The 24,774-nt window shown below is 46.6% G+C and overlaps 1 protein-coding gene across 1 annotated transcript; it reads right to left on the minus strand.

Annotated features, from left to right (window-relative positions):
- Positions 1 to 12,152: 12,152 nt before the first annotated feature.
- CA3 (carbonic anhydrase 3) lies at positions 12,153 to 24,569 on the minus strand. Its single transcript, XM_075550624.1, has 7 exons — positions 24,536 to 24,569; positions 23,638 to 23,835; positions 21,342 to 21,460; positions 19,201 to 19,293; positions 17,559 to 17,621; positions 15,060 to 15,215; positions 12,153 to 12,994 (listed from the first exon to the last, which is right to left on the minus strand). Exons 1-7 carry the CDS (start codon positions 24,567 to 24,569, stop codon positions 12,875 to 12,877), a joined length of 783 nt encoding a protein of 260 aa, XP_075406739.1. The 3' UTR covers positions 12,153 to 12,874.
- Between the last annotated feature and the right edge of the window lie 205 nt (positions 24,570 to 24,774).

The following is a 24,774-nucleotide window of genomic DNA, read 5'->3' on the forward strand; positions in this document are numbered from 1 at the left end:
TCAAAACACTTCTTAGACTTCCCAAAGCTCTGTGCACACACCTCTCTCGAGCCTAGTTGTCGTGATTCTGTATTATCAGCAGAGACCATGCTGCCACCATCCATTTTCAATCCACCGCTTTCAGAGACTGTTGGTAAGCCCCCTGCTACATGAAGGTGCTCAGTAAAAGACCACTTCTTCAATCATCCCTAGACGGTGCCGAACAGAATCACATGTAATGGGCTCAAAAGTGAATACCTGGGCAGGGTCTGGGGGACAATTTCAAAGGAAAGAGTCTCTGGCAGCAAGAAGGTCTTTTGAGGGGATGGGAGAAGCATGATTGGCTAGGTCACGGCCATTCTAGCCCACCGACATGTTTCATTGATCTTCTCAGACTGAACTCCCAGAGACTGGGAACCATATCACAGAGCTGCCCCTCTGGCCTCCGTGCCCAGTCCCCTTTCCTGTCCCAAGTGGATTCTTTTCTCTCCTATGGTCAGCAAGTTAATTCCAACACATAGAAACCAATGTAGCAGACTTTAAAACTCCGCCCTAAGACTAGCTCAGGTGAAAGATCTCAAATAGAGTTACATCCTGACCAGCAATGCTTTGGTCTTAATATTCTCTTGCTCACCTCCTGTTCATTGGACTGGGAGAAAGTAATAAAATCCTGCCTCTGTACCCTAACATTCCCTGTTCCCCTCAATGTGCTTCCCACGCTGGCTTTCTATCTAAGTCGTGCTAGGCTGATTGTGTTAACATTAGCTTCACCACATGAGCACACTTCTCCTTTGCTTGCGGGCCACAACCAAGCATGGGGAATTTTTGACTTCCTAATTGTAACAAGGCAATGTAACACTTTCCAACTGCTAACATTATAAGTAAGTGTTTCCTTCTTGTCAAGCAGAGGAATCTGGATTCCCCAGTATCACAGACAGACATTCCACGCCCTAGTGCTCCATGAAAATTATGAACTCTCTTTCCCTGCTTGTGATGGTTCACGTGTCTCCACAAAGCAAAGTCTTCTTCCCCCTACCCCCCAACCACCACTGAAGACCTGTTGTTAACCCCCTCCCAGAATCCACAGCCATGGAGATCACCCTAACTCATAACGGACCCTAGAGAGGACTTGAGGCTGGGAATCTTCATGGGAGCAGACAGCCCCATCTTTCTTCCACAGAGCCGTTGGTAGCTTTGAACCCCTGACCTGTGGTTAGCCATGCAACTGCTCACCAACATCACTACCATGGCTGGTATTGGCCATCAAGTGGATACTGACTCATAGTGACCCCTTGCTAGAGAGAAGAACGCCCACAGGGTTCCCCGGGCTCTAAGCTTTTTTTTTTTAATTGGGGGCTTTTACATCTCTTATCACAATCTATACATTCCTCCAATGTCTCAAGCACATTTTCACATTTGCTACTATCATCATTTTCAAAGCATCTCTTCCCACTTGAGCCCCTGATATCTGCTCCCAATTTCTTCCCTCTCCCTCCCCTGCTCTCCCTCCCTCATGAACCCTTCATAAGTTATAATTATTTTTCCATATCTTACATCATCCTCTGTCACCCCTCACCCACTTTTCCATTATTCGTCCCCCTGAGAGGGGGATCCTCGGTTGATCCTTGTGATCGATTGGCCCTTTTCTCCCACCACACTCCCCTAATCCTCCTGGTATCTCTACTCTTGTTGGTCCTGAGGGATTTATTTATCCTGGATTCCCTGTGTCGCGGGCTCTTATCTATAGCAGTGTGCATGCTCTGGTCTAATCGGATTTGTAAGGTAGAATTGAGGTCATGATTGTGTGGGGAAGGAAGCACCAAAGAGCTAGAGGAAAGCTGTGGGTTTCATCAGTGCTATACTGTACCCTGACTGGCGCATCTCTTCCCTGGGACCCCTCTGGGAGAAGACGTCCAATTTATGGAGGATCAGTGGATCTGTCCTCCCATGGGCCGCTGGTGACTCTTCAGTTAGCAAGTGAGGGTTGAACTGGCCAGCTTTGTGCTGAGGACCTGACCTTCTGATGATTAGCACTTTAAGGACAGGAGCAAAGGCATCCGCTTTATGGAGCTGTGACCACCATTGCCGCTGGAACTGCCAAGGCAGCCTTAGGTTCAGAACCTGCTCTCAAACTTTTCATGGTTATTTTGGCCAAAGAGAAAACTGTGCCGAGCAGGAAGAAAACTTCACCACGGGGCCAGGCCTGGCAGAGCCATTTATCTCGTTGCCCTCCAGTCAAGCCGCGACCCGATTAAACTCCACCCACAAGTTCCTAGCTGGCTTGATAGACCTACCTAACTGTCACACTCTGTGAACAGGTGCCTTGCCTTGGTGGCAAAACCAGTCCCCGGGCTGCCACAAATCAGGCCTTTTGGTCCCATGCTCTTGCGCAACCTTTTCAGAACCTAAAGAGCAAGCTTCCGTTCAGACAGTTGCTGTTTTGAGAGACAGTGACGGAACCAGGGCCCACTCTGCGACCTTGATCTCATGTTATGAGAAGGCTCAGCCCAGCAATCTCCCTGGGGCCTTGCACGCCTCTCAGCGGTGTGCCACTGCAGTGCAGAGAGAAAATAAAATATATATATATGAGAACTCCTGAGTTGAATTTCTCATTTCACCCTTCAAACATTCCAGCTTCATTGACATGTTATACAGCATGTAAGAGTGGCTTGCTATGTGTACAATTTATTTTTTACGCCCTACCTTGTGAGTGCAGATTCAAAAACTGTCCCTTGGCCCCTACCATCCAGAATGTGTTTGGCATTCACGGCTAGCCTGCAGACCCGGTGACATGAAGCCCTGCTTTGCTGGTTACCTGGACCAGTGGTTCGGCTATCAGTTCTCTTTTCAGAATGGCAGGGATCTCATTCTTCACACACAGTTCACGCCCAGTGTGCTGGCCCCATGCTGGTGCCTGACAAGCCTGTCCTTTCGGGAGCCACAGGCATGCTTTGTGCAGTTTTGCCGAGGAGGAAAGAGAAACTTTTCAGCTTGCTCTTTTCTTTTTCCTTCACTTGATGTCTGTGGGTAGCCCTTTCACCTACTCTGATCCCTTTATCTCTTCCATGTTGGCACATACTCACGTTGGAAAGGCATGAAATCTTTTCAAATACCCTTTTAGTCAGTTATGTGTACTTTAAATAAATAGTTAATTTATATGTGTGTGTGCACACACATATAGATACATATACCCTGGTGGCGTAGTGGATGCACATTGGGTTGGTCACTGCAAGGTCAGAAAACCACCAGTCTCTCCAAGGGAGAAAGACAGGACTTGGCTTTCTACTGCCTGCCTTAAAGAGTTATAGTCTTGGAAATCCACAGGGAGAAGTCTACTCTATCCTATCCCATCCTATCCTATCCTATCCTATCCTATAGGGTCACTGTGAGTCAGCATCAGCTCAGTGTTCGTGATTTTTATATATTTTATATATTTACAGAGAGAGAGAGAGTCCTGGTGGTGTAATGGGTTGTGCGTTGAGTATAAAGCCACGAGGGTAACAGTTCGAAACCACCAGCTGCTCTGAGGGAGAACGATGAGCATTTCTACTCCTATAAAGAGTTGAGTCGTGGGAACCCACAAGGCAGTTCTGCTCTGTAACTCATGGGGTCTCCTTGAGTTAGGATCGACCTCCTTAAATCATTCACCCCATGGAGTTGATTCCAATTCACAGCAACCCTATAGGACAGGGTAAAACGCCCCCGTGGGCTTCTGAGACTGTAACTGTTTATGGAGGTCTGAAGTCTCATCTCCTTCTGAGCAGTTGGTAATTTCACTACACTCACCTCCAGGCTCCTCAGGACCTCCGTAGAGATGTGTGTATGTGTGTATGTACATATATGTGTATACATTCCTGTCACAGACAGCATTAGACTTCAAAATAGATCTTGAAGTGCCCTTGGCGCTGTCTGTGACACCACCTTTCTTGAATTATACCCAGAGAGCGGCATAGAAGACACTGAACGCCTTGTCCCAGCTAAAAGTATTGCCTTCTCATTACAAAATTTCTCCTTTAAGCCAGTGGTTATTTCACAATTCCTCTGTAACTCTCCGCTCCTCTTGGGGCCTAATCAATGGTTCATATCAATTAAGCTGCGAAGGAGAAGAGGCTTAGTGTGCAGCACAATCTTGACAACAGGCCCTTTGTGAGAGAAGACAAATTAGAGGGAAGAAATGAGACCTGCTCTGATGAAACAGCACTAAAACATACCTTTAAATGCAAGTTATTTATCATAAGAGGGCCAGAGACTTACATATCAAGTTAGGAGCTGAGGCATGCAACATGATCCCTACTAGTAGCCACACCAGAGGAAGCCCTGCATTTTTAGTGTGCTCAACTTACTGAGTGAAAGGGTTTTTGTCAGAGAAGGCTCCACTGTAGTCTAACATAAGCACTAGGTGGTAATTGCAAGTGTGTGACTGTGTGCTTGGCATGCGTGTAAGTTTTGTTCATGGAGGGAAGGAAATTTACCTGAATTTGCTACCAATTTGGTTGGGGTGCAACAGAATATGCCATCTGGGTGTGCTTATTGAGTTTTTTGAAAACACGATACCCTCCTCATGGAAGGAGCATGTGTGTTAGGAAGAGGTACCTTTATTATGCCTGTAAAATGGAGAGGTAATGTCACTAATGTGAAAGGTAGCTTAGACTTATTTAAAAGAGGGAGTGGGAACGTTCAAATGAACTTGAACTGTGCCAACTAGTTATCACCGGAATCCAATGCCAAGGCTCAGTGCCAAGCCTCCTGCCTTTGCACATTAGAAGCCCAAGTGCTAAAAGAGACAGATGACCAGTGGAGAATCCCCTCCTTTATCTCCGAAAACATTTATCTCTTCTTTACTCAGCTAAATTTGTTTTTTAAGTTTAAATTCTCCGGTGATAAAGTTTGAATATATACAATGACTTCACTTCTAAAGGCCTGGGTGGTAGCCCTCTGTATCTGCACCTAGGTGCATGCGCGCGCGCACGCGCACACACACACACACCGCCCCCTGGGGGATGAGCAACAAACTGCAGGGGAAAGAAGACAACGGTCAGTATAAGAAATGAAAATAATAATTTATCATTTATCAAGGGGCCCCAGGGTAAGGGGAGGGAAAAAAGAGGAGCTGATGCCAAGGGCTCAAATAGAAAGTAAATGTTTAGAAAATAATGATGGCAAGATATGTGCAAATATGCGTGATACAATGGATATATGGATTGTTATAAGAGCTGTAAGAGCCCCCAATAAAATGATCTTAAAAAAAAAAGATTCTGGAGTCTGGTCTTCCTAGCTTGAGAGCACTGCTCCCGTCAGCTCGGAGCATGGCTGCCCTTCCACAGCTCTGCCAGCCCTTCCTCCCCGCCTTCCCATGCACCCGTTCCTCCATCCGTCCAGCCATGACCTATTGACCCATGCATTCTGCCACGCATTCCTTCATCTGTCCGTGGTCTGTCCACCCACCCGCCAGCCATTCAACAGAAACCTTTTGAGCACCACAAGGTTCTCTCAGTGAAACTAACATGTGTGATCTGCGCGGTATGTAACAGAAAATGTTGCTGTCATAAAGCCTCACTGCTGTCATTTATCATAAACACACACACACACACACACACACACACTTTCCCACCCACCCCTACCCACCAAGCAAAAACAAACATTCAAAGCCCCCAACTGATATTCTCGAGGTTACATGGATTTCCAGGCGTCATACTTTACCGGCTCTGTCTCACTTCATTTTAACAATGACCTTCCAAAGCAAACGTGATTCCCATTATACAGATAAAGAAACCGATGCTTAGAAAGTTGAAAATGAATCTTTCTTGGTCAGCAAGTGGCAAGTGGCAGTCATGAGACTGACACCAGGTTGTATTGGCTCCAGACGTCATGCTCTTCACCACCTTTACTACACACACACATACACACAAACACACAGAGCATCTTGTATGACTGGTAGAACATACATGTGTTTTTGTGTTAGTGAGTGCAAGAACCTGTACACTGTGTTTATTCTTCGAACTACAGCTCCTTATAACTCACTTTCTAATGTCATCTTTGCCTGCTCAGCCCTCCTTCGGACTGGCCTCTCCCCCTGCCATCTCCTCTGCCGGGTGTGATGGACAGGCTTCGGGGTTAGCTTTGCACCCCTCCCACTTAGGAGCAGAAGTTGAATGCTACTAGACTCTAAACCCCATGATTATTTTCAAATACTTCCCATTGTGAGCTGCCTTCCTGGCAGCCAGGTGCCCTTTGGGAAAATGGCTTCCCTTGACCAAATGTGTTCGGAACCATCCAAATTCCAAGTGAGTTGAATGAGCACAACAGATGCATATGGGCATGTTGGAACAGAGAATATCCCATTAATGGCCAAAATATTATCCCTGAGCTGCCGGCTCCTCCGATTGGAAGGAATTTTTAAGTACAAGGGAGAATCTGCTGCCCTGTTTACTGCACAGTCAATTCTCACCTGGCTGAAATTAGCTGCGAAAGCACTGGGTTTTATGCCGCTGCGTGCACTCCGTCCCCTGTGACTGCAAAGTTAGACTCCTCGGGCTCCTCTGCTGATTACCTGGGATTATCTACCTGCTCAAAGTGTCAGGTGACTGCCACGACTGATCACCCCCAGAAAGAACATGGTTCAGTGGCTTCCTGCTCGTCGCCTTTATGCCTACATTGTTTGTATGATTGGAGAGGCATCATCTCCAACCAAGGGCATGAACTCTTCTCCCGGTGCGATTTGTGCCTCTCATTTATTTAGGATTCTGACGGTGGACGTGCTCAGGCAAGTTTACAATTAACTTCATGGCGGCAAACTTTCTGAATGTACAATTAGGAGCGAGCTGCCGCCCCAAGCAGCGCTCCAAGGGACTCGTCTTGTCAACCTGTGGAAGTCCGTGGAAGAGATGGCACACTGCAGCTCCCCCAGCTCACCTCTGCTTTCTTTTCTGAACCTGTCACTCATTGTACGCTTCCGCGGTCACGTGCAGAGCTCCTAGACCGGTATGCTGCTCAAAAAGCATCCGCTTCTAGAAGGGCAATGGAGAAAGTCTTCTGAGCTGGTATCCAGCGCGGCCACATCTTGCTTCCCTGCAAGCAAAAGTCTGCGGCGAGAGTTGGCTGTGCTTGTTTTTGATGTCATTTCGCCCCATGACCAAGCAGTGCGTTCATCACAGGAACTTCTGTGAATCAATCAAGAGACGCGTGCTGTTATTAATTTAGGTACTGGATAAGCCATTATTTAGGTATTTTCTTGTTGGGTTTAAAGTAAAATGAACATGCACAAGATGTAAGAATTAACCTCTACGGAGAATGGTCAAGAACCTTAGCGGCGCTGTGGGGTTTGTGGTTCAGTCCTGAGGTGAGCAGCCCAACCCATAGCCCACCACACACTGGACTCTTCCACTTAACCTTCCAGGCACGGACTCTTATTGTCCCCCTTTACAGATGAGGAAACTGAGGCACGGGACAACTAACTCGCCTGAGGCCACACAGTCAGCTAGTGACTTAAACCCTGACAAGTGGACCTTCTGGCTGATAACTGGGACGACAGCATCCCCGATCTGCTTTCGTTTTCATTGACCAGTTAGCATTCTTTCACCCTCAAGCCTCACTTTTAGCTACTAAGATTCAGGACAATACAGTTGCAATGATAAGAATCCCTCGCCACCTCTTCTTTTTGAAATGAATTCTTTAGATAGATATCGATGATTCGTAGTAGGTTTTTCAAAATAAGAAAAAAGGCTATCCATTTAGAATGAAAGTCGCAGTGCTCTGACATGGTTCAGAAATGAATCCTTGGCTGGTGGTTCTGAACAACAGCATCCTCCCTCTGAAGCGCGCAGGACGAAAGCAGCGCCCAGCTGGGAGGATCTTCAGCAAGCTGTGCAATTACTTTGCTGCCATCTTACAAAGCAGGCCCTCTGACACAGCACAAGCCCACAGCACGGAATAGAGCGGCCCGGGCGTTTCCCACTCTGCAGTCTCCACGGTACAGGCATCCCTGGCACTGCGGAGGGTACACCGGGGATGATCACAGAAGGGCCGCGGCTTGCGCCCACCAGCCCCTCATCAAGAAAGTTCGAACCGGTCGGCTTCGGTCACGATTTACAGGTCTCCTCTGTCCTACAGGGTTCCTACGCGGCTGAAGGAACCTGCCCGCTGTGGATTTGTTTTTGTGGTGGTTCTGAAACCTTTGGGGATGACACCTTCACGTCTTTCTCTGGGGACCATCTGCTGAGTTCACACACATGGCCCTCCTCCTATGACACCCGGGCTCCTCTGCTGCCATCTCGGGACCCGAAGGAGCATGTCCAATAGTATGCTGCCATCTCGTGACCAAAGTTAAAATAACATGCAAGCATGATTGAGCCTTCTTGGCATTCCCCAAGGACTGCCCCAATAAAATGATTTTTTAAATTGTTTTAATCAATTAAATAAATAAAAAGAACATGATTGGCAACTTTTTAGGGATTTAATGTCAGCTTCCAAAAAATTAAATTTCCAATGGGCAGCCTCTTACAGAATGAATAAAAACGCTGTGTGTCGTGAAATAAGAAAACCTTGTTTTCATCACGCTGGTCCCGATGGCGACCCCATCCATGTGAGTCCAGGGTAAACTGCACTTCCTAGGCTTTGGGACGCCAGGTACCATTGGAAGCGCATCATCAGGTCCGTCTTCGGAGATGCCTCTGGGTGTTTTCGAACGCCGAATTTTGCGTTAGTCGGCAAGCACTTAACCATTGGCACTTCTTTAGGAGGCGATTTTTCTTTAAAGCTTGCTTTGCTAACAACATATTTTGCTCATGTTCGATGCTACTCTTTAATATTAAACAATATAGCATTAGAAGAGAAAACTAGACTACATTACAATGTCTGTATGTGATTCGGAAATAGCTTTGGGCTATATGTGTTTCTTTTAGACATAGTTTGTGTGTGCCAGTTCGTATTTGAATAACTGGAATAATGCTTTTCTTCACATACATTCAAGCTCGTTCATAACCAGTCAATTCCAACCTTGCATGTTCAATTACATTAAGGATCACAGCTAAACGCGGAGACCTTACATTTTGCATGACCCAGTAGAATACTCCCCATTCACCTATACAACTATTTTCTGGTGATAAGTATTTGAAAACTTTGCATCAGTAATATTTATAATTATTGCTCTTTTTATACATTCATATATTCTGTCTCCCCATTAAATGAACAGGGGTTGTATTTGTACCCTAAAGCTTTGGGTAAATTATTGTTGATGTCCCATAAGCCTTTAGGGAATACTTTATTGCATTATGCTGGTATATACTATATCACATATTAGACCCTATAAATCACATTAGAAATGTCCCTTGGGAACAGATCACAATGATTGATGTATAACTCCACCCCCACTCCCACCTAGATTGACAAACAACAGAAACATGGGTGAAAGGAGACAACGGATGGTGTAAGATATGAAAACAATTTATAATTTATCAAGGACTCATGAGGGAGGGAGGGAAAAAATGATAAGCTGATACCAAGGGCTCGAGTAGAAAAAAAAAGTGTTTTGAAAAGGATGATGGCAGCGTATGTACCAATGTGCTTGACACAATGAATGGATGATTCTTATAAGAGCTGTAAGAGACCTGTGTTAGCCCAGGTAGACAAAAGAAACAAATTCATAGACAGTCATATGTTTTAAGAAAGAGCTTTATATACAAGAGCAATTGAGTGTTGAGAAAACATCCCATCCCAGTCCAGACCAAGTCCATAAGTCTGATATTAGCCCATATGTCTGATGCCAATCTATAAAGTCCTCTTCAGACTCAAGAAACACATGCAATGATGCCAAATGCAGGAAGATCACAGGCTGGTGGGTGGGAAGTCTGGGGGATCCAGTGGTGTAGTAAGCATCTCAGCGCTGACAGGGGTCTCCACGTGGCTCCTCCAGCTCAGGACACTAGCATAGTTCCATGTGTCTTGTCAGCTGCAATGTCTCCCAGGGAGTCGACCATTTTGACCTTCTGTCAACCATTTTCTCTAAGCAGCTCTGAGAAATTCAAGGAGCAGTTTCTACCCCTGAACTCAAAATATACATGAACAACATTTATTTTCCATTACAAACAGGAATAACCAAAGGCAACCAACCACCAAACAAAATAATCAAATCTTTAACTTCCGAAGTTCTTTCCAGAAAACAACCCAGTAAACTTCATGGACATATGAGTGTCTGTATGAACTTGCTTCTCTGGTCAACCCAGACTAACACAAACCCCCAGTAAAATGATTTTTAAAAAGAAAGAAAGAAAGAAATGTTCCTTGGTTTCTGAGATTACCTGCATCTTTCTCCCCTGGAGTGGTTTCTGGGTTTGAATTGCTGACCTTGTGGTCAGCAGCCCAATGTATACCCACTGCACCACCATGGAGATGAGTTAGATTCAGAGAGATAGATACCTAGATAGACTCTTAGAGAGTGGTCTGCATATTATGATCCACTTAATTTAAATTGTTTACTGAACTAGTTAGCATTTCTTAATCCCTGTACCCAGAAGAACAAAGTTGGCAGTGCTATATAATAACCTTTCTCCTCAGCAACTCCTAGCCAGGTTTCAGATGGACGATGCCGATGCCTAAAATGCAGTTGTTTGGAATTCTGGGTGGGATCAGGGAAATGTTCCTCTGCAGAATAAGAATGTAGATATGACTTCAGCTTCTACCCCAAATGACCACTTCCCAAGGAAATCTAAACACAATTCAAACAACAAACCAGTATTACTGCTAACCACGTAGTGTGTTGTCCAAGAAAGACAAGGAGTATTTTTCCAGGATTGATCTATGGTCAAGAGATAAGTTACTCACCAAATACTTACTGCGTGCTTATGAAACATCCAACACACTACCGGCAAAAAGGTGGGTGTCAGTGTACACATCGTGTGTCCATCCGTGCCTCATGGCAGCCTGGTCCAAAGAGATGGCACGATTCCTTGTTCCAGGCCCGTTTTCTTAAACAGTAATGGGTCTGCATGGCACACGGGGTTTGTATTCAACTGCTAACTTAAAAGTCGGTTGCTCAAACCCACCCGGTGGCCCCTTGGAAGAAAGGTCTGGTGAACTGTTTCTATAAGGATAACAGCCAAGAACTAACACCCTGTGGGGCAACTGTGCTTTGTAACACCTGGGATCACCATGAGTTGGAATCTGCTGGCAGCCAGGTTTGGGATCATTGCCGCTAACTTCTACCGTCTCCCTTCACAGCCAGTGTATGTCGGCTACCTGTTGACAATGCTGGAGCATTACTAAGCACGTGCCCTGAGAGAATCCGCGTGTATATTACCTCTAATGACGAGAGCTCCACACCTCCAAATTTCAAGGGACTTAATTAACACATCCAGTTCGCACTGACCAACCTGGTTTGACTTCACCCAAGTGGTAATCTATTAAATAATGTCGGCCTCACAGGACTCTGGCGGATGACTTGACTTCCGGCTCGTCAGGCCTCTCCTGGCCCTAGACCATTCTCAGTCCTCCAGGCAAGGAATGTACTGTTGGCAGTTTCTAAAAGGCATAGGGATGAGCTAAAGCGCCTATCACAGCTACCTACTGCAAGAGAGAGTCTTTAGCAATTTTGTGCCTGAAAATATTCAGTGTGGACGGTTCAAACAGTTGTATTTTTACATAGCATCGTCTTATGGCATGTAAGGGGGGTGGGGTGGGAAGGGCACAAGGTGCCTTTGCACGGATCTGGAGCCCAGAACTCCGAACCCACTTCAAACTGCAAGTTCAAGTTAGAGAGTTGCACCTTCCTCTGATTCTCTGCAGTGCCCTCTCCGAAAACGGCATTTTATCGAGGAATGGACCGACGGTGTGTGATTTTAACACAAAATGGTTCATTTTGGAGTCACTTCAAAATACCCCTGCGTTGGCCGCTCTGTGAACCCCCACCTTGCTGAGGGGTGACATCCCATCAAGCGGAGACCTTGGCTCCAACACAAGCTTACAGCGTTTGCTATTCTTGGTTTTCCTCCATTCTTCTTGTGCTCATCCATAACCCCTTGTCGTTACAAAGAGATGAACACAGCACACAACTGTTTGCAACCGTGTCTTTATTGGTTCAGGTGCTTTTACTTGAAGTGAGTTGTTAACTCCTGCGTGAGGCACAGGGATCAGTAATTCTGCCTCAAATTAGAAGGCACAATGAGGCAGTTTGGGGCTTAATAGGCATGCAAAGATAGAAGTAGCCATAGTAAAAATACAGTAAAAATAAATGGCCCTCCTTCAGGTAAAGGAAAATCGTGACCCACCTTTAGGAAAAAGAAACTCAAAACTGGATTCAAATTTTTGAACACCTGGTCTTTCCGTGTTTCGCTTTTCTGGATGGTCAAAATAAGGAATTCTTAGTAATAGCTAACGTCTTGATAAAGGATAGTCTGGATTGATTTTATCTTTAATGAAGAGCTGCCCTGCGTTAACATCGCAGTTTTCGGTGTCCATGTTAATTTTAGCTTCTGAAAGATGTTCAGTGAGATCTCTGGGGCACGTCTACGATTAAGTGCAGGATTATGCATTATTCCCGTTAAGATGGGCAACTCGTGATTCCTCATCTGAAACTCTGTGAAATTTAAGATCTCACAAATAGTGACCGATCACCGTTTTTATTTTCTGTTTCCTTCCTTCCTTCCTTCCTCAACGATCGGTTTCTCCTTCTCTGAAACTTTACTAGAAATCTACTGCTACTGGGAGGGCGGATTTCACAAAAGGTCAGATACGGAATCTATGCTTTCGTAGGAGATCTTGTCGGGAGTAACTCATCTCTTGGTGATTGTGTCTCTCCCGTGGGGAATCCCAGTAGACTGAGTCAGGAGCACCAGCAGGAAGCCAGGGGCAACGCTTTACATGGGCAGCGTTCCTTTCCTGAAGAGGGCATGTGGGAGGGGCCTCATTTGAAGGAGGCTCTCACCACTCTGCCCTTGATGGGCTGTGGAGGGCGCCAGTTCCCCACCAGGGGCACCGGAGGCTCGTTCTCGGCGCTGGAGTACATGCTCCTCAGCTTGGCCATCTGCAAGGGGTAGAGGCACAGTGTCAGCATGACCTTCAGACACTCAGACCAGACACACCTTTCAAGCGCCCTGCTGGCGCAGTGGCTGTTAAGGCAAGGTTGGTGTAGAGGCCCAGTGTATCCAGGGCATGACGGGTACAGCTCATGCCCTGCGCCCTCTGGAGGTGAAGGGGAGTGGGCACAGTGAGACGTTTCTATTGGCCGTTGCACTTGAACTACAGCTTAAAATAGCTACGGGGCCAGGTCTACTCCATCCTAGAGGGTCGCTGTAAGTCAGAATTATAGGCGGCGACTGGTTTTTGGTTTTCTTTGGTTTAGATACACTACACTGTGAAAAGTTATAAATGACTGGGGTTTTGTTTTTTTGTTTGTTCTTCAAATAAGGCAAGCAAGCTACAAAATTTGACCTCCAGTGTCAGAATCACTTAGCTCCCAGGCTCTCAGCATGACAAACATTTTCTTGATTCGTAAGACCCTTTTCTTCACTTTACACAGAATCACCACACCCTCAAGTCAAAACATCCCTCCCCACACCCCAGATTCTGAAGTGACTATTTTTGCCAGCCCTGGACCTTATGTGGGAGGAGGTGACAGTATGTGAACATCATGCAAATCACAAGAGGAGCAAGCCTTTCCATGTACAGGTGAATGGGGTCCTTTTTTTTTTTTTTTAAGAACACACACACAAATAGAGTCTTCCTTCATGTTGAATTTTCAAGGTGTTCAACCCCATAGAAATTTTGGAAATTCCCATGAGTTAACGTTTCATTTCAGTGTTGAAACACTGTCTTCTTTCAAAGATATCTGAATCCATGAAAGAGGAGGTTGAATGGGATCTTTTGACACTTGAGTCCACTCCCGACAGAAAGACGAATATGACTGTCCAGGGCAGGGGTTGGGACTCAAGAGGTCATCTCACTATGCCAGGAGATGTTCAGCATCTCGACAGGGGTCACTGTGCTGCCCACTGGCTTTCGTCCCTTCTTCTCCATGACCCTCTTTCCTTAGTTTCTGCCCAACAGCCTTTCCTTGATGATGACCAAGAAGGCAGAGCGTGGACAGATGGAGTTAGATTCTTACTTGTTGGCTGTGTGATCAGCAGTAAAGGACCTGACTCTCTGAGCCTCGGCTCATCTGTAAAACTGGGAAAATGATCTACACCTCACCAGGTTGTTAAGGTTCTTCCAGTTGGCATCTTTCTCCTCTCTGGGGTTGCATTCAAATTCCTGTCTCCTATTTAAACCCAAAGCCAAACAAAACAACCCCATATCCGTTGCTGTCCAGTCAATTCTCATCTTGATCTCACATTCTCAAACTCACTTCCATTGAGTGGATTCCAACTCACAGTGACAGAGTAGAATAGTGACCCTATAGGACAGAATGACACTAGTGACATAGTAACCCTAGAGGACAGGGTAGAACCGGCCCCTGAGGGTTTCTTAGATTGGAACGCTTTATGGGGGTAGAAAGCCTCATATATCTCCCATGGATCCATTGGTGGTTTTGAACTGGTGAGCTTGTGGCTAGCAGCCCAAGGGCACATCATCTCCTAACTCGCTTACTCACTCACTCACTCTCTCAGTGCCATCAAGTGCAAGCCTATAGGACAGGGTAGAGCTGCCCCTGTGAGTGTCTAAGACTCTCACTGTTCGAGGGAATAGAAGTCCCCATCTTTCTCCCACAGAGAATCTGGTGCTTTTGAACTGCTGGCCTTTTGGATCACAGCCCAACATGTAACCACTATCCCACCAGGTCTCCTCAACTCCAAATAGGACCTGGTATTGGGAGGGACCTCCAAACTCCCAAGAACCTGCATTGTCATGGAAGAGCCTCAATGTTTCTAGAGTAGACGCATGGTCCTCATTGAATTTGAGAGCCATTTCGCTTCTCCTGGCTTCTTCTGGAAGTCAAGTTTTAGAGGATGGAGCGGAGTGATGGCAGTCACTAGGGCAAGGCTAGTTATGGAATCTAGTTGTACGGCCATTCCGTCAGCCTCCACTTGGTGTCTGACTGCACCGGCAGATACAAGTCTGCCTGTTCCTAAGCCGCCATGACTGCTGCTTACCTGGTCGGAGCTCACTGTGATGGGCTCCTTCAGCAGGATCCACACAATGCACTCCTCGCACGGTGGTGTAGTGAAGGAGCCATGGTAGTTCCAGTAGTCTCGGCAGGTGGGGAAGAGGCAGGACGGGTCGAAGGGTGTGAAGGGCGCCTCCTTGCCCTAAGAGAGAAGGGATGTTGTTGGCAAAGTCAGCAGTAGTCTGCCCCATGGAGGTGGCTCACAGTGGTGAGCAAGTATTTAAAATGCAATTGAGGATGGAGAACTTTTGGTAAAGTCTGTACCTTTGGGAAAGAAGGAACTAATGGGAGGTTGCGTATGATGACTTTATCTGATGCAATCACTAAGCTATGTTGTCCCTTTTTCAAACTATCAGTCTACATATAATTCTAACACTTTTTCAAAGTAGACTGTGTCAGACTTATTTCATGAGTTACTCCATTGATTTTTGGTTTTTTTTAAATCATTTTATTGGGGGCTCTTACAGCTCTCGTCACAATCCATCCATCCACTGTGTCAAGCATATTTGTACATATGTTGCCATCACCATTTTCAGAGCATTTTCTTTGTACTTGAGCCCTTGGTATCAGCTCATTTTTTCCTCCCTCCTTCATTAACCTTTGATAATTTATATTCTTTGTGAATACATTCATATACATATCTCTATGAATATGGGAGACCAGACAGGGTACAATGTTATGTAAAGATCTTAGCCATAACCAAAAGCCTCGAGAGAATAAGTCGCTGGGCCTGGGGAAACACCAAGGTTAGCTGGCCGTTAACAACCGGGTTCCCTTCCTGTTTTGCTGAGGAAAAGCCTGGTTCTAAAAGCTTGTAAGCCGTCATCGGAAGTGGTCATTTTCCATCCAGAGCAAAGAAAAATGGTGTAAGTCAGAGAGGCTCGGAAGCAATGACTAGCCCAGAGGACAGGCTCCCACGACCCAACTAGAAAACGACATGGTGCCTGGCTACCACTACCAACGGCTCTGAAAGGGATCGCATCCAGAGGTCCTGGATACAGCGGGAGAGAAATGTGTATCTAAACAAAATCACAAAGTAAACTAAAAGTCTGACTTACTGATTGGAGAAAGGCTGGTGGGAGCCTGTGGGTTTGAATCAAACTCAACCCTCCCCACTCCTGGTGGCTCCATCAGCCAAACCATAGAGAGGTCTTTAGGGGGACATATAATACCAGGAAGCCACACTCTTTAGACTACTAAACCATTTGCTACCACAAGGGCAGTGTTTCCCCAAGGACAAAGCACAGGAGGAGAGAAGAATTAGGACAGGAGGAGGCTTGGAAAGAGGAAACTCAGAGAGGGAATGATGTTCACTGTGGGGATTGCAATCAATTCAATGGAAAAAGATGCATATGGAAACCTTCACTCAGCTATATATATATATATATATATATATATATATATATATATACACACACACACACATCTATATAGCTAGATATGTGGAAAAGATGAGGCTTTCCACTCCTGTAAAGAGTTACAGTCTCAAACTCACAGGAGCAATTCTATGCTGTCCTGTAAGGTCACTGTGAGTTAGAATCTACTCAATGGCAGTGGGTGGGGTGTTGTATATGTTATATAGTAGAGTTAAAGAGAGAGGCTCTCATCTGTATTGAGTATAGTATTGAGAATATTCACTTTCTCTGGCCATCATAGTTCATAGTATTTGATTGCATCAGTCCCAAAAGACAATTAAAATGCATCTGTTCATAGGAAGAGTTGGCACCTAAGATGATGGTGAGTGATGGGCTGCTAACCTCCAGGTTGCTGTTTTCACCCCGCAGCCGCTGCGCAGTAGAAAGCTGTGGCTGTGTGCTCCCAGTAATAATGACGAGCTCAGAAACCCTGCCGGGGGCCACTGTGAGTTGAACTAGGCTTGGTGGCAGAGGATTTCTGTTTTCTGGGGGCTGTGAAGACTGGAGCTCCCTGAGTGATCAAAAGGGTGAGTGCTGGACTGTTAAAGTGGGATGTTCAAGTCCACCCAGAGGTACCACTGAAAAAATTCCTGACAATTTAACCCGGAAATCCCAGCCATCGACGATGCCCCTCTGCAGAGCAGTTCTACTCTGACAAGTGGGGTCAGTATGAATCGGAATCAGAGGTGTTCTGTGATCTCCCTGCTAAGATTTACATGGCACCGGCCTGGCCCAGGAGAGAAGAGGGAGCCCTGACATGCATAACTACCTCTCTGAGCATGTGGGTGGGGGGACAGGGAACGGACTCAATTTCTCTGGCTCTCCCCAACTCAGTGGGATCATCACCATCTGCAAAGGCGTCTATAAGAATCAAAGAAGCTGATGCAGGCGAAGCTGCTCCGAAAACTGTAAACCATAAAAAGATAACGAGGGCATTTTCTTGTGTGCACTTGGCGCATCCTCAAACGTAACCAAGTGTAGCGGAAAGGAAGGCATGGGGAAATGTGGGAAGAAAATCAAAACGCCCACCTTCTGTTCTAGAAGGGAAGGTTTCATTTGTCTCTCTTTACCTTTGTCTTAATTTTTTCCAGTGCATCCAGAAGCAGTTGGAACTCGCCTTTCTCGCGTCCTATCTGCAAAGAGAATAGAAAATCAAGAATTATAGTTTTCTTCTCCATAATTTCAGATTGTCTTCAAAGCAGATTTCGGTCCATCCATCTGCAATTGGTGTTTATGGAGCTGCCAGAATATCGTGTTCTACAGGAAAACAAGTTTATTTTCCATCCAAGATTTTAGAGTATATGCTTTCTGATCTAAACTTAAACTTCAAGCCTCTGAAATACAATACCACAAAATGACAAGTTGACCTAGCTTTCTGCCCTTGACCTTCTCTGCAAGGTCACTTCTTTCTTTCTTTCCTTTTTACAGAAGAAGCACTAGAGGGAAGGCTACCTATCCAAAAGACAGGCAGCTCAGCGTCTCTTTCCTCTCCACCCTACTTTACTTCCGTCTGTGTCCTGTTGACGCTGGGAAAGGGATACTGTGGAGTCATAACATGAAACGAATTAGGTCATTCGGAACTAAAGAAGGCAGCTTTTCACATGAGACTTAAAGTCGATATTATGTTACCACTAAACTCATGTGCTAATGACACTAAGACCTCTTTAAACCAAAGCTGGCCCAACAACACAAGCATTCCATGTGCTGTCTTAGCCTAGGATCATGTGAGTCGTGGCCATCCTAAGCCCCGGGTGTCGAGCCAGGACTGGGTTCCCAGCATTGGCTTTTCTGGTTTCCAGTGCCACTAAAATGGAGTCCAAGGAAAAGATCATGAATTCGTGCCTTCCCTGCTCTCTCCACCACTACAGGTACGAGCCCAGCACGGCTCCGCCCTTGTCCACCATCCAGGCACGTGCTCACGCACACATACCCTACCCTTTGAGAGGATCTAGAAGTGCTAAGGGTTCTAACAGTGTAACAGAGGTACACTTGGGAGGGAGGATCGCCTACGGTTAGGTGTCTGTGGGTGGCCCTTTAAGACAGGCCTGGTGTCAGCTTCTGAAAGTACCTCTCGAGACACGGAGGGGAGGGCCTGCCATGCATCAACATCAACCAACACCACCACAAAAGATCCGAGCTGATCTCAATATAAATATCTCAATTGGTTGAAAAATACTGGAAATTGTACAAGATAAGGGAAAAGTACCATTCCCCCTCCTCCCCGCCACCCCCCAACTTCAATAAAAAGTTGGGGATAGAATCCTTGGTAATGTCATGGTTACTCATTGGGCTGCTAATTGCAAGGTAGGAAGTTCAAAACCACCAGCCGCTCAGTGGGAGAAAGATGAGGCTTTCTACTCCTGCAGAGTTACAGTCTCAGAAACCCACATTGAGTCGGAAGGGACTCCAGGGCCATGAGTTTGGTTTGGGTCATACATTGGGGAGGAGCCCTGGTGGTGTAGTGGGTTATGAGTTGGGCTGTTAATCACGAAGTCACTAGTTCAAAACCCTCAGGTGCTCCAAGGGAGAAAGATGAGGCTTTCTGTGAGATGAGGCTCCTGTAAGACTGACAACCTCAGAAGCCCATGAGGGCAGTCCTAGTCTGTCCTATAGATGCACTTATGGTTTGGAATTCACTAGATGGCCGTGAGTTTTATGCCCTAACGGGGAGCTAGCTTTTAAAAGAGACAGTAGAATCACTGTTGACCTTACCTTCAGAAAAATGCCAACCACGGCTATCCCATCAGGCTGCTTCAGAGCTTCTCCAAAGGTGTTATACTTTGGGTTCCAGTGGACCAAATGCAGCTGAAACCACGGAATGCAAGTTAGGGGGGGATTCTGGGAACAAGGGATTATTCTCACAATTATCCACAATAAGCCAAATAATTGTCCATGCTGAGTTTGCTGAATAAATCCACGGGAGAAGATAAAATTCTAAAGGTCAACAGGTAGTATTTGGATGAAATTTTTAATGGCTCAAGTGTAAAGTACATAGATTCCTGGTACATATACTTGTGGCATTGTAATAATTTATAAAACTGTATTTGTATCACACCCACTCAAATTAGGAGATAAGCTTTGTGAAAGAACACTTCATTCTCTAGATCTAATACTGAAATGTGGAGCCATAAATAAGAAGCTGCTAACTCCCCAACACAATTAATAGGAGCGTCAGTGGGGAGGGCGGTGGGCAAAGAAGGGGGTGAGGTTCCTGGGCACTTTCCTCCCTCCCTCCTCTCAGCAGCTGTTTTCTAGAACCTGGTGATAATCTTCTCTTAGTTTAGAACATGGGCACACGTTGGAATAATGAGATTCCCTACGTTGAGTTAGACAAAGTGACAAGAGAATACAAGCTCTCGTGACCCCTGGAAACATGTTTTCAATAGTTAACCCTGATCTCAGTGAAGTACTTTGGGTCTCACCTAGCGTTTACTTCAATAATTAAGCTGCCAAGTAACTGCTGGAGCAGACTTGATGGCGTAGTGGTTGCTCGGTGGGCCGCTGATTGCAAGGTCAGCAGTTGGCAACCACCCACCACTCCCAGGGAGACAGATGAGGCTTTCTACTCCTGTAAAGAGTTACAGTCTTGGATCCCCACAGAGCCGTTCTACTCTAGCCTCTGGGTAGCTCTGCTGGCGGCATGGACAGAAGGGCAGTGAGAATGGCTGCAGGGGTTACGTACTAGCCTGCTAGCCCAAGGCCGGCTGTTCTAATCCACCATCAGCCCCTCTGTGGAGAAGGATGTGGTCCTTATTCATGTCTGTCCGACATACATACAGCAGAATGAACCACTGCCTGGTTGGGCATCATCTTCACAATGATCTCCGGTTGGAGCCTCTTGTTGCAATCCATCTTGTCAAGGGCCTGCCTCCTTTTCCCTACCCCTTAGACCACTAGAAAAACGGCAGCCTTGGCCACCTTATGAGGCAGCTCTCCTCTCTCCCAAAGGGGGGCTATTAGTCCGCACCGCCTTCAGGGCAGCGAGCCTAAGGATTCCACTAGGGAAATATTCGCGGGTGGCTCCTAGGGCAGCACCTGACGTTTGCAAGAACCTGGAAAGTGCCAGGACATTGGCGGACAATGTCCCCTCCCAGGCTGGGAAGGAGCCTTCAGGAGGCTTGTCTTCATTGCTGGGCACGGCTCCCTGGCACGCCCATGCCTCCATCTGAGCTGGGAGCCATGCTTTTCTTGAATGGCTTAAATGAGCGGGGAGGAGTGTGTGCTGCCACCGGGCCCTGAAACCATCTGCGTCAGGTACATCAGCCATGGGGGTTTGCTCTGTGACATTTCTGTGCCTCCGTTTCCTCGTCTGGAGCCCACCTGCAAGTTGCTGAGAGGAGGAAAGGCGTGCGGGCCTGCCAGCGGGTAGGACGTGTTAGTGATCCTTATCTTTGCAGCTCCATTCAAGGTTCTGCCCCTTTCTGTCAAGCAGCTGTCTAATGTCTTCATCGAGCTGTGGACATCTTCATGTACGATGCTAGTGCTTTTACTCCCCTCACCTGGCTAGCCTCCGGCGCCGGGCAAGTCTCGCTCAAACAAAACCAGTGAACCAGTTGCTTTGAACCCACGGCTGCTACATGTAGTGTCAGACTGGAATTGGGTCATAGAACTTTCAGAGGTTAACTTTCTGGAAACTAGGTAATCAGCCCATTCTTGCAAGGACCCTGGGGGCTGCGGGGGGGGGGGAAGACTTGAACCTCCAGGCAGCCAAACATGTTAATCACTATTTGCATCCTTCGGGGATTTCATGTTAAAACGACTACAGCTCTTTCTACCACCATCGGCTAAAGGACCACAGTGGGTGCTGTTTCAGTCAGCATTTGCTGTTCATGATTCATGGCCATTGCACTCACCTCCGCTGCATACTTGACTCCGTCCACAGTGTGCTCAGAACCATGGTCATCGGAGGAGCCCCAGTGAAGGTGGAACTGGCGGAGCCGGTAGGGTCCGGTGAGAGGGCCGCCTCTCAGCACTGTCATTCAGAGAAGCCAGGCCAACAGTGAGCTCATGAGTTTTATTTACAGAGCCCTCTTTTAAGCGCACCCCCCACCCCTGCCTGTCAGCCTGTGGACTAGGTGGTGTCAGTCTCATGCACCCTGGTCTCCGCACAAAACAAAGCCCTGGCATGGACCAATAAAGGACTTTTTTTTTCCTTTTCTGTCTTTGCTGTGTGGTCTGCTTGCTCTGTGATTTTCCACGTGTCCAATTAACATTTGGAAATTCCAACATTAAAACAACGGAAGGACGATGAGGATGCAGACCACCAAAAAGTAGGTCAGCGCTGGCAGGCGGCGTAACTGGAATAATGTGCCCACTGAGAGCCGGACAGATTTGGGTTCCGATCCTGGCTCCACATATTGCTAGTTGCGAGATCTTGGGCAGTTGCTAAACTCCGCTGAACCTACTTAACAACTCTAAGAGAGCGACAGCAATGCCAACCTCTCCGAGCTGCTGCGAGGATTAAGGAGATTACGCACCTACGTGGCCCCTCCAGAGTGTCCAGCACAGCCATCAATATTGAGCAAACGGTACTTCCTTCTCTGTGTCTCGTTTCCAGCTACACTCTTTTTGTTCTTTAAGACTACAGGCAATCTTTTTCATGCAAGCGCCCAGTAGACTATGTCTACTCAAATGAGATGAAAGAGGAAAATCTAGAAAATTCCTAGGAAATCCATCATGTGGACAGCTACAGGAGCGAATGCTGGCGTCCACTTGGACTTGTTATCTAAGTACCTCAACGCCCTCACTTCATCTTGTTTTAGTCCCTGAGGTGATTCAGAAGTTTAAATACCTGCCCTAGAATACTAGGGAACTATGCAGAAACCTAAAAAGATGTAATCATACAAATGAGATCAAAATAGAATTCAGAGAACGGCGACTCTAGAAAGGGTAGGCAAAACATTGGACTGAAGTGGGGCAGTGAAATTACGGTGCAGGTCTGAAGCATCAGAGCTGGGCCAGGCAGGAATGAGGAGTCTTGACTTATTGCAACTTTTCCTGTTCAATCACGAGGCACAATTATTATCTGGACATGAGAGTTTGATTAACCAGGGGAAATTGCCAATATTCGGCATTTTCCATCTTCGTATGGTAAGCCTAAAGAGATTAGTTTTGTGTTTCTGTTTTCCTTGAGTTGGGGTTAATGAACTAGGATAGGGGTGGGGAGATGGATGGCAACGTGTGCTCATCGCTTAAGAAAATGTAAATTTCTGTCATTAAGGATGGCCTTCCTTGGGACACCCTAGAAGGCAGGAACTAGGACTTCATGACCCTTTACTGCAGCATCACTCATTAAGCGAAGTTACTTAAGGACATCAGTGATCATAATAATCATTTTAACTTCCTCGCAGAGGTTTATTGGTGGGGATAAGAAATTATATTGTTGCCTATCAAGCACCAGCATAATGAAAGCATTATCTCATTTATACTGAAGTAAGACGTTTCTCTTCATTTTCTATTATTTCACTACCCTGCTTAATAGCGTAGGTCAAACTGTTGTTGGTTTGTTGTTTTGTTTAACTGCAGCTTCCAGTCTCACAGACCCACGTATCACTCAAGAAAAACGTGTCAGCTACTCAAATAATAACCACCAACAGGATTAATATGATGAACCTTGTTATATTTGAAAAAATATATCACTGCAGCATGGAAGTAAAAGCCATGTTAACTGGCACAATGGCCCTATTCTCTCCTCTGGACTGGCACCCTCCCAGGTTAGGGAACAGAGTGCCTGCTTTGTTTCTCTGCTGGGCTCCTTGTTCTGTGAAATGGAGCCTGCTATCCTTGAGAGGGGAGCCTTGCTCTCCACACTCAGTGTGGAAGACGCGTGAGGGTCCTCTTAGCAATGGGGTGCCAGACCCTGAAGGATATCCACTGGATTCACGGCCATCACCACCTTACCCATGTTCCCTTTCAGGAATGCCTTGTCAACTATTTGCTTGGGCATGGGGCCATTCTGCAGTCATAAATCGCCCAAGGTTGGAGGGTGAGACATTCCTCTCAGTACATAAATATAATTCACAACTGAAGCAAAGTCACATGTCATCTCCATTTTAGAGATGAATTCCCCCCCTCCCCCCTGCCATTCGTGTGCCATCCATCCCATTGTGCTAATAGGTCCGGGTGATTCTACTCAGGTGTCATACTTACTTGATCTATCGTAAGTATCATCAAACACGACCCTGCAGGTCTTCCCGTTGTTCAGAATGCTCTTGGCAGAGCCCGGGTCATAAGACACGGACCACGGCTTCAGAGATGGGTCATGCTTGATGTCTTTGGTATGCAGCTCAATGGGGGACTGGTTGTCTCCCTTGGCAATTGGGTAAAGCTCATGCCAGTGGTCAGGACCTGGGAAAGAAAGTTGAGGTGACTTATCTATTTGGTGGCACTACGGAGGACTCTTACGAATCAACTAAGCCAGCAAAATAACACAGAGGCTAGATAATCATTTACAAAACTGTCTTCAGTGTCAATCAGTTGGACAATAAGATCTGTGCAGAGCTGTGTTAGCAACTTACCTGGAGACCATATTTAGCAGAGTGTAATCCATCTGTCTAGTTTAAGAATATAGCCTCAGCGCCTTAAATCAAAATGAACTTCAGCGCTAACAAAAAACAATGCCACTATCACCCAGCTGGGAGACCACGAGAATGTTTGCAGTCCCGTGTGGCTTCCTAGCGTCCTCAAAACTCATACTGCCCATCTCGAAGATGAGCAAAAACTTAAGTCAGCAGGAATTCATATACCAACTCCGAGCTCACTGGAAGGTAAGTGCCCGTGTCCAGTTGTCACAGAGGGTGAGTGGCATCCAAACTGCAAATCTGATTGTCTGACTTCCCAGAGGCGATGTGAACTTTGAGCCTTCAGCTACAGTTTCCTTGGCTGGAAATAGTAAGAGAGGGAAGAGAAAGGGCCTGCAGCGTTTACCTCTACATGGTTTTGCATCTTACTCTGCAGAGAACGGTGCCTGTCTGTGCTGTGGGGGGCAACCCAGGGCTCCTCGGCGCACCCCGCTGGACCCGGCTGGCTTGGGGTTGCATGCACTCACCATTGTGGCTGGCGTAGCCCCACTCCTTGGCCATGGTTGCTCTTTGAGGATGCTGGATGCTGGATGACTCCTGCCTTCTCCTTGCAGAGGTCCTGCAGAGTCCCGCGAGCCCGCGCCTTTTATAAAGGTCCCCCAGCACTCTGCACGGCCTTATTAGGACAGCGAGGGTGTGGCGGGGGGCTCAACTGGATTGGGGTGGTATTCGGGAGGCGGGGTGGGGGAACCAATGAATTCCAAGA

This window comes from Tenrec ecaudatus, chromosome 5 (genome assembly GCF_050624435.1).
Source record: "Tenrec ecaudatus isolate mTenEca1 chromosome 5, mTenEca1.hap1, whole genome shotgun sequence".
NCBI lineage: Eukaryota > Metazoa > Chordata > Mammalia > Afrosoricida > Tenrecidae > Tenrec > Tenrec ecaudatus.

Excerpts from the sequence above, each read along its gene's own strand:
- CA3 (XM_075550624.1), bottom strand. The coding sequence starts at position 24,569 with ATGGCCAAGGAGTGGGGCTACGCCAGCCACAATG. Across the intron at positions 23,836-24,535 it reads GGGCTACGCCAGCCACAATG|GTCCTGACCACTGGCATGAG; the intron begins GTGAGTGCATGC and ends TTTCTTTCCCAG. Across the intron at positions 12,995-15,059 it reads TCACAGTGAGCTCCGACCAG|ATGGCCAAGCTGAGGAGCAT; the intron begins GTAAGCAGCAGT and ends TACCCCTTGCAG.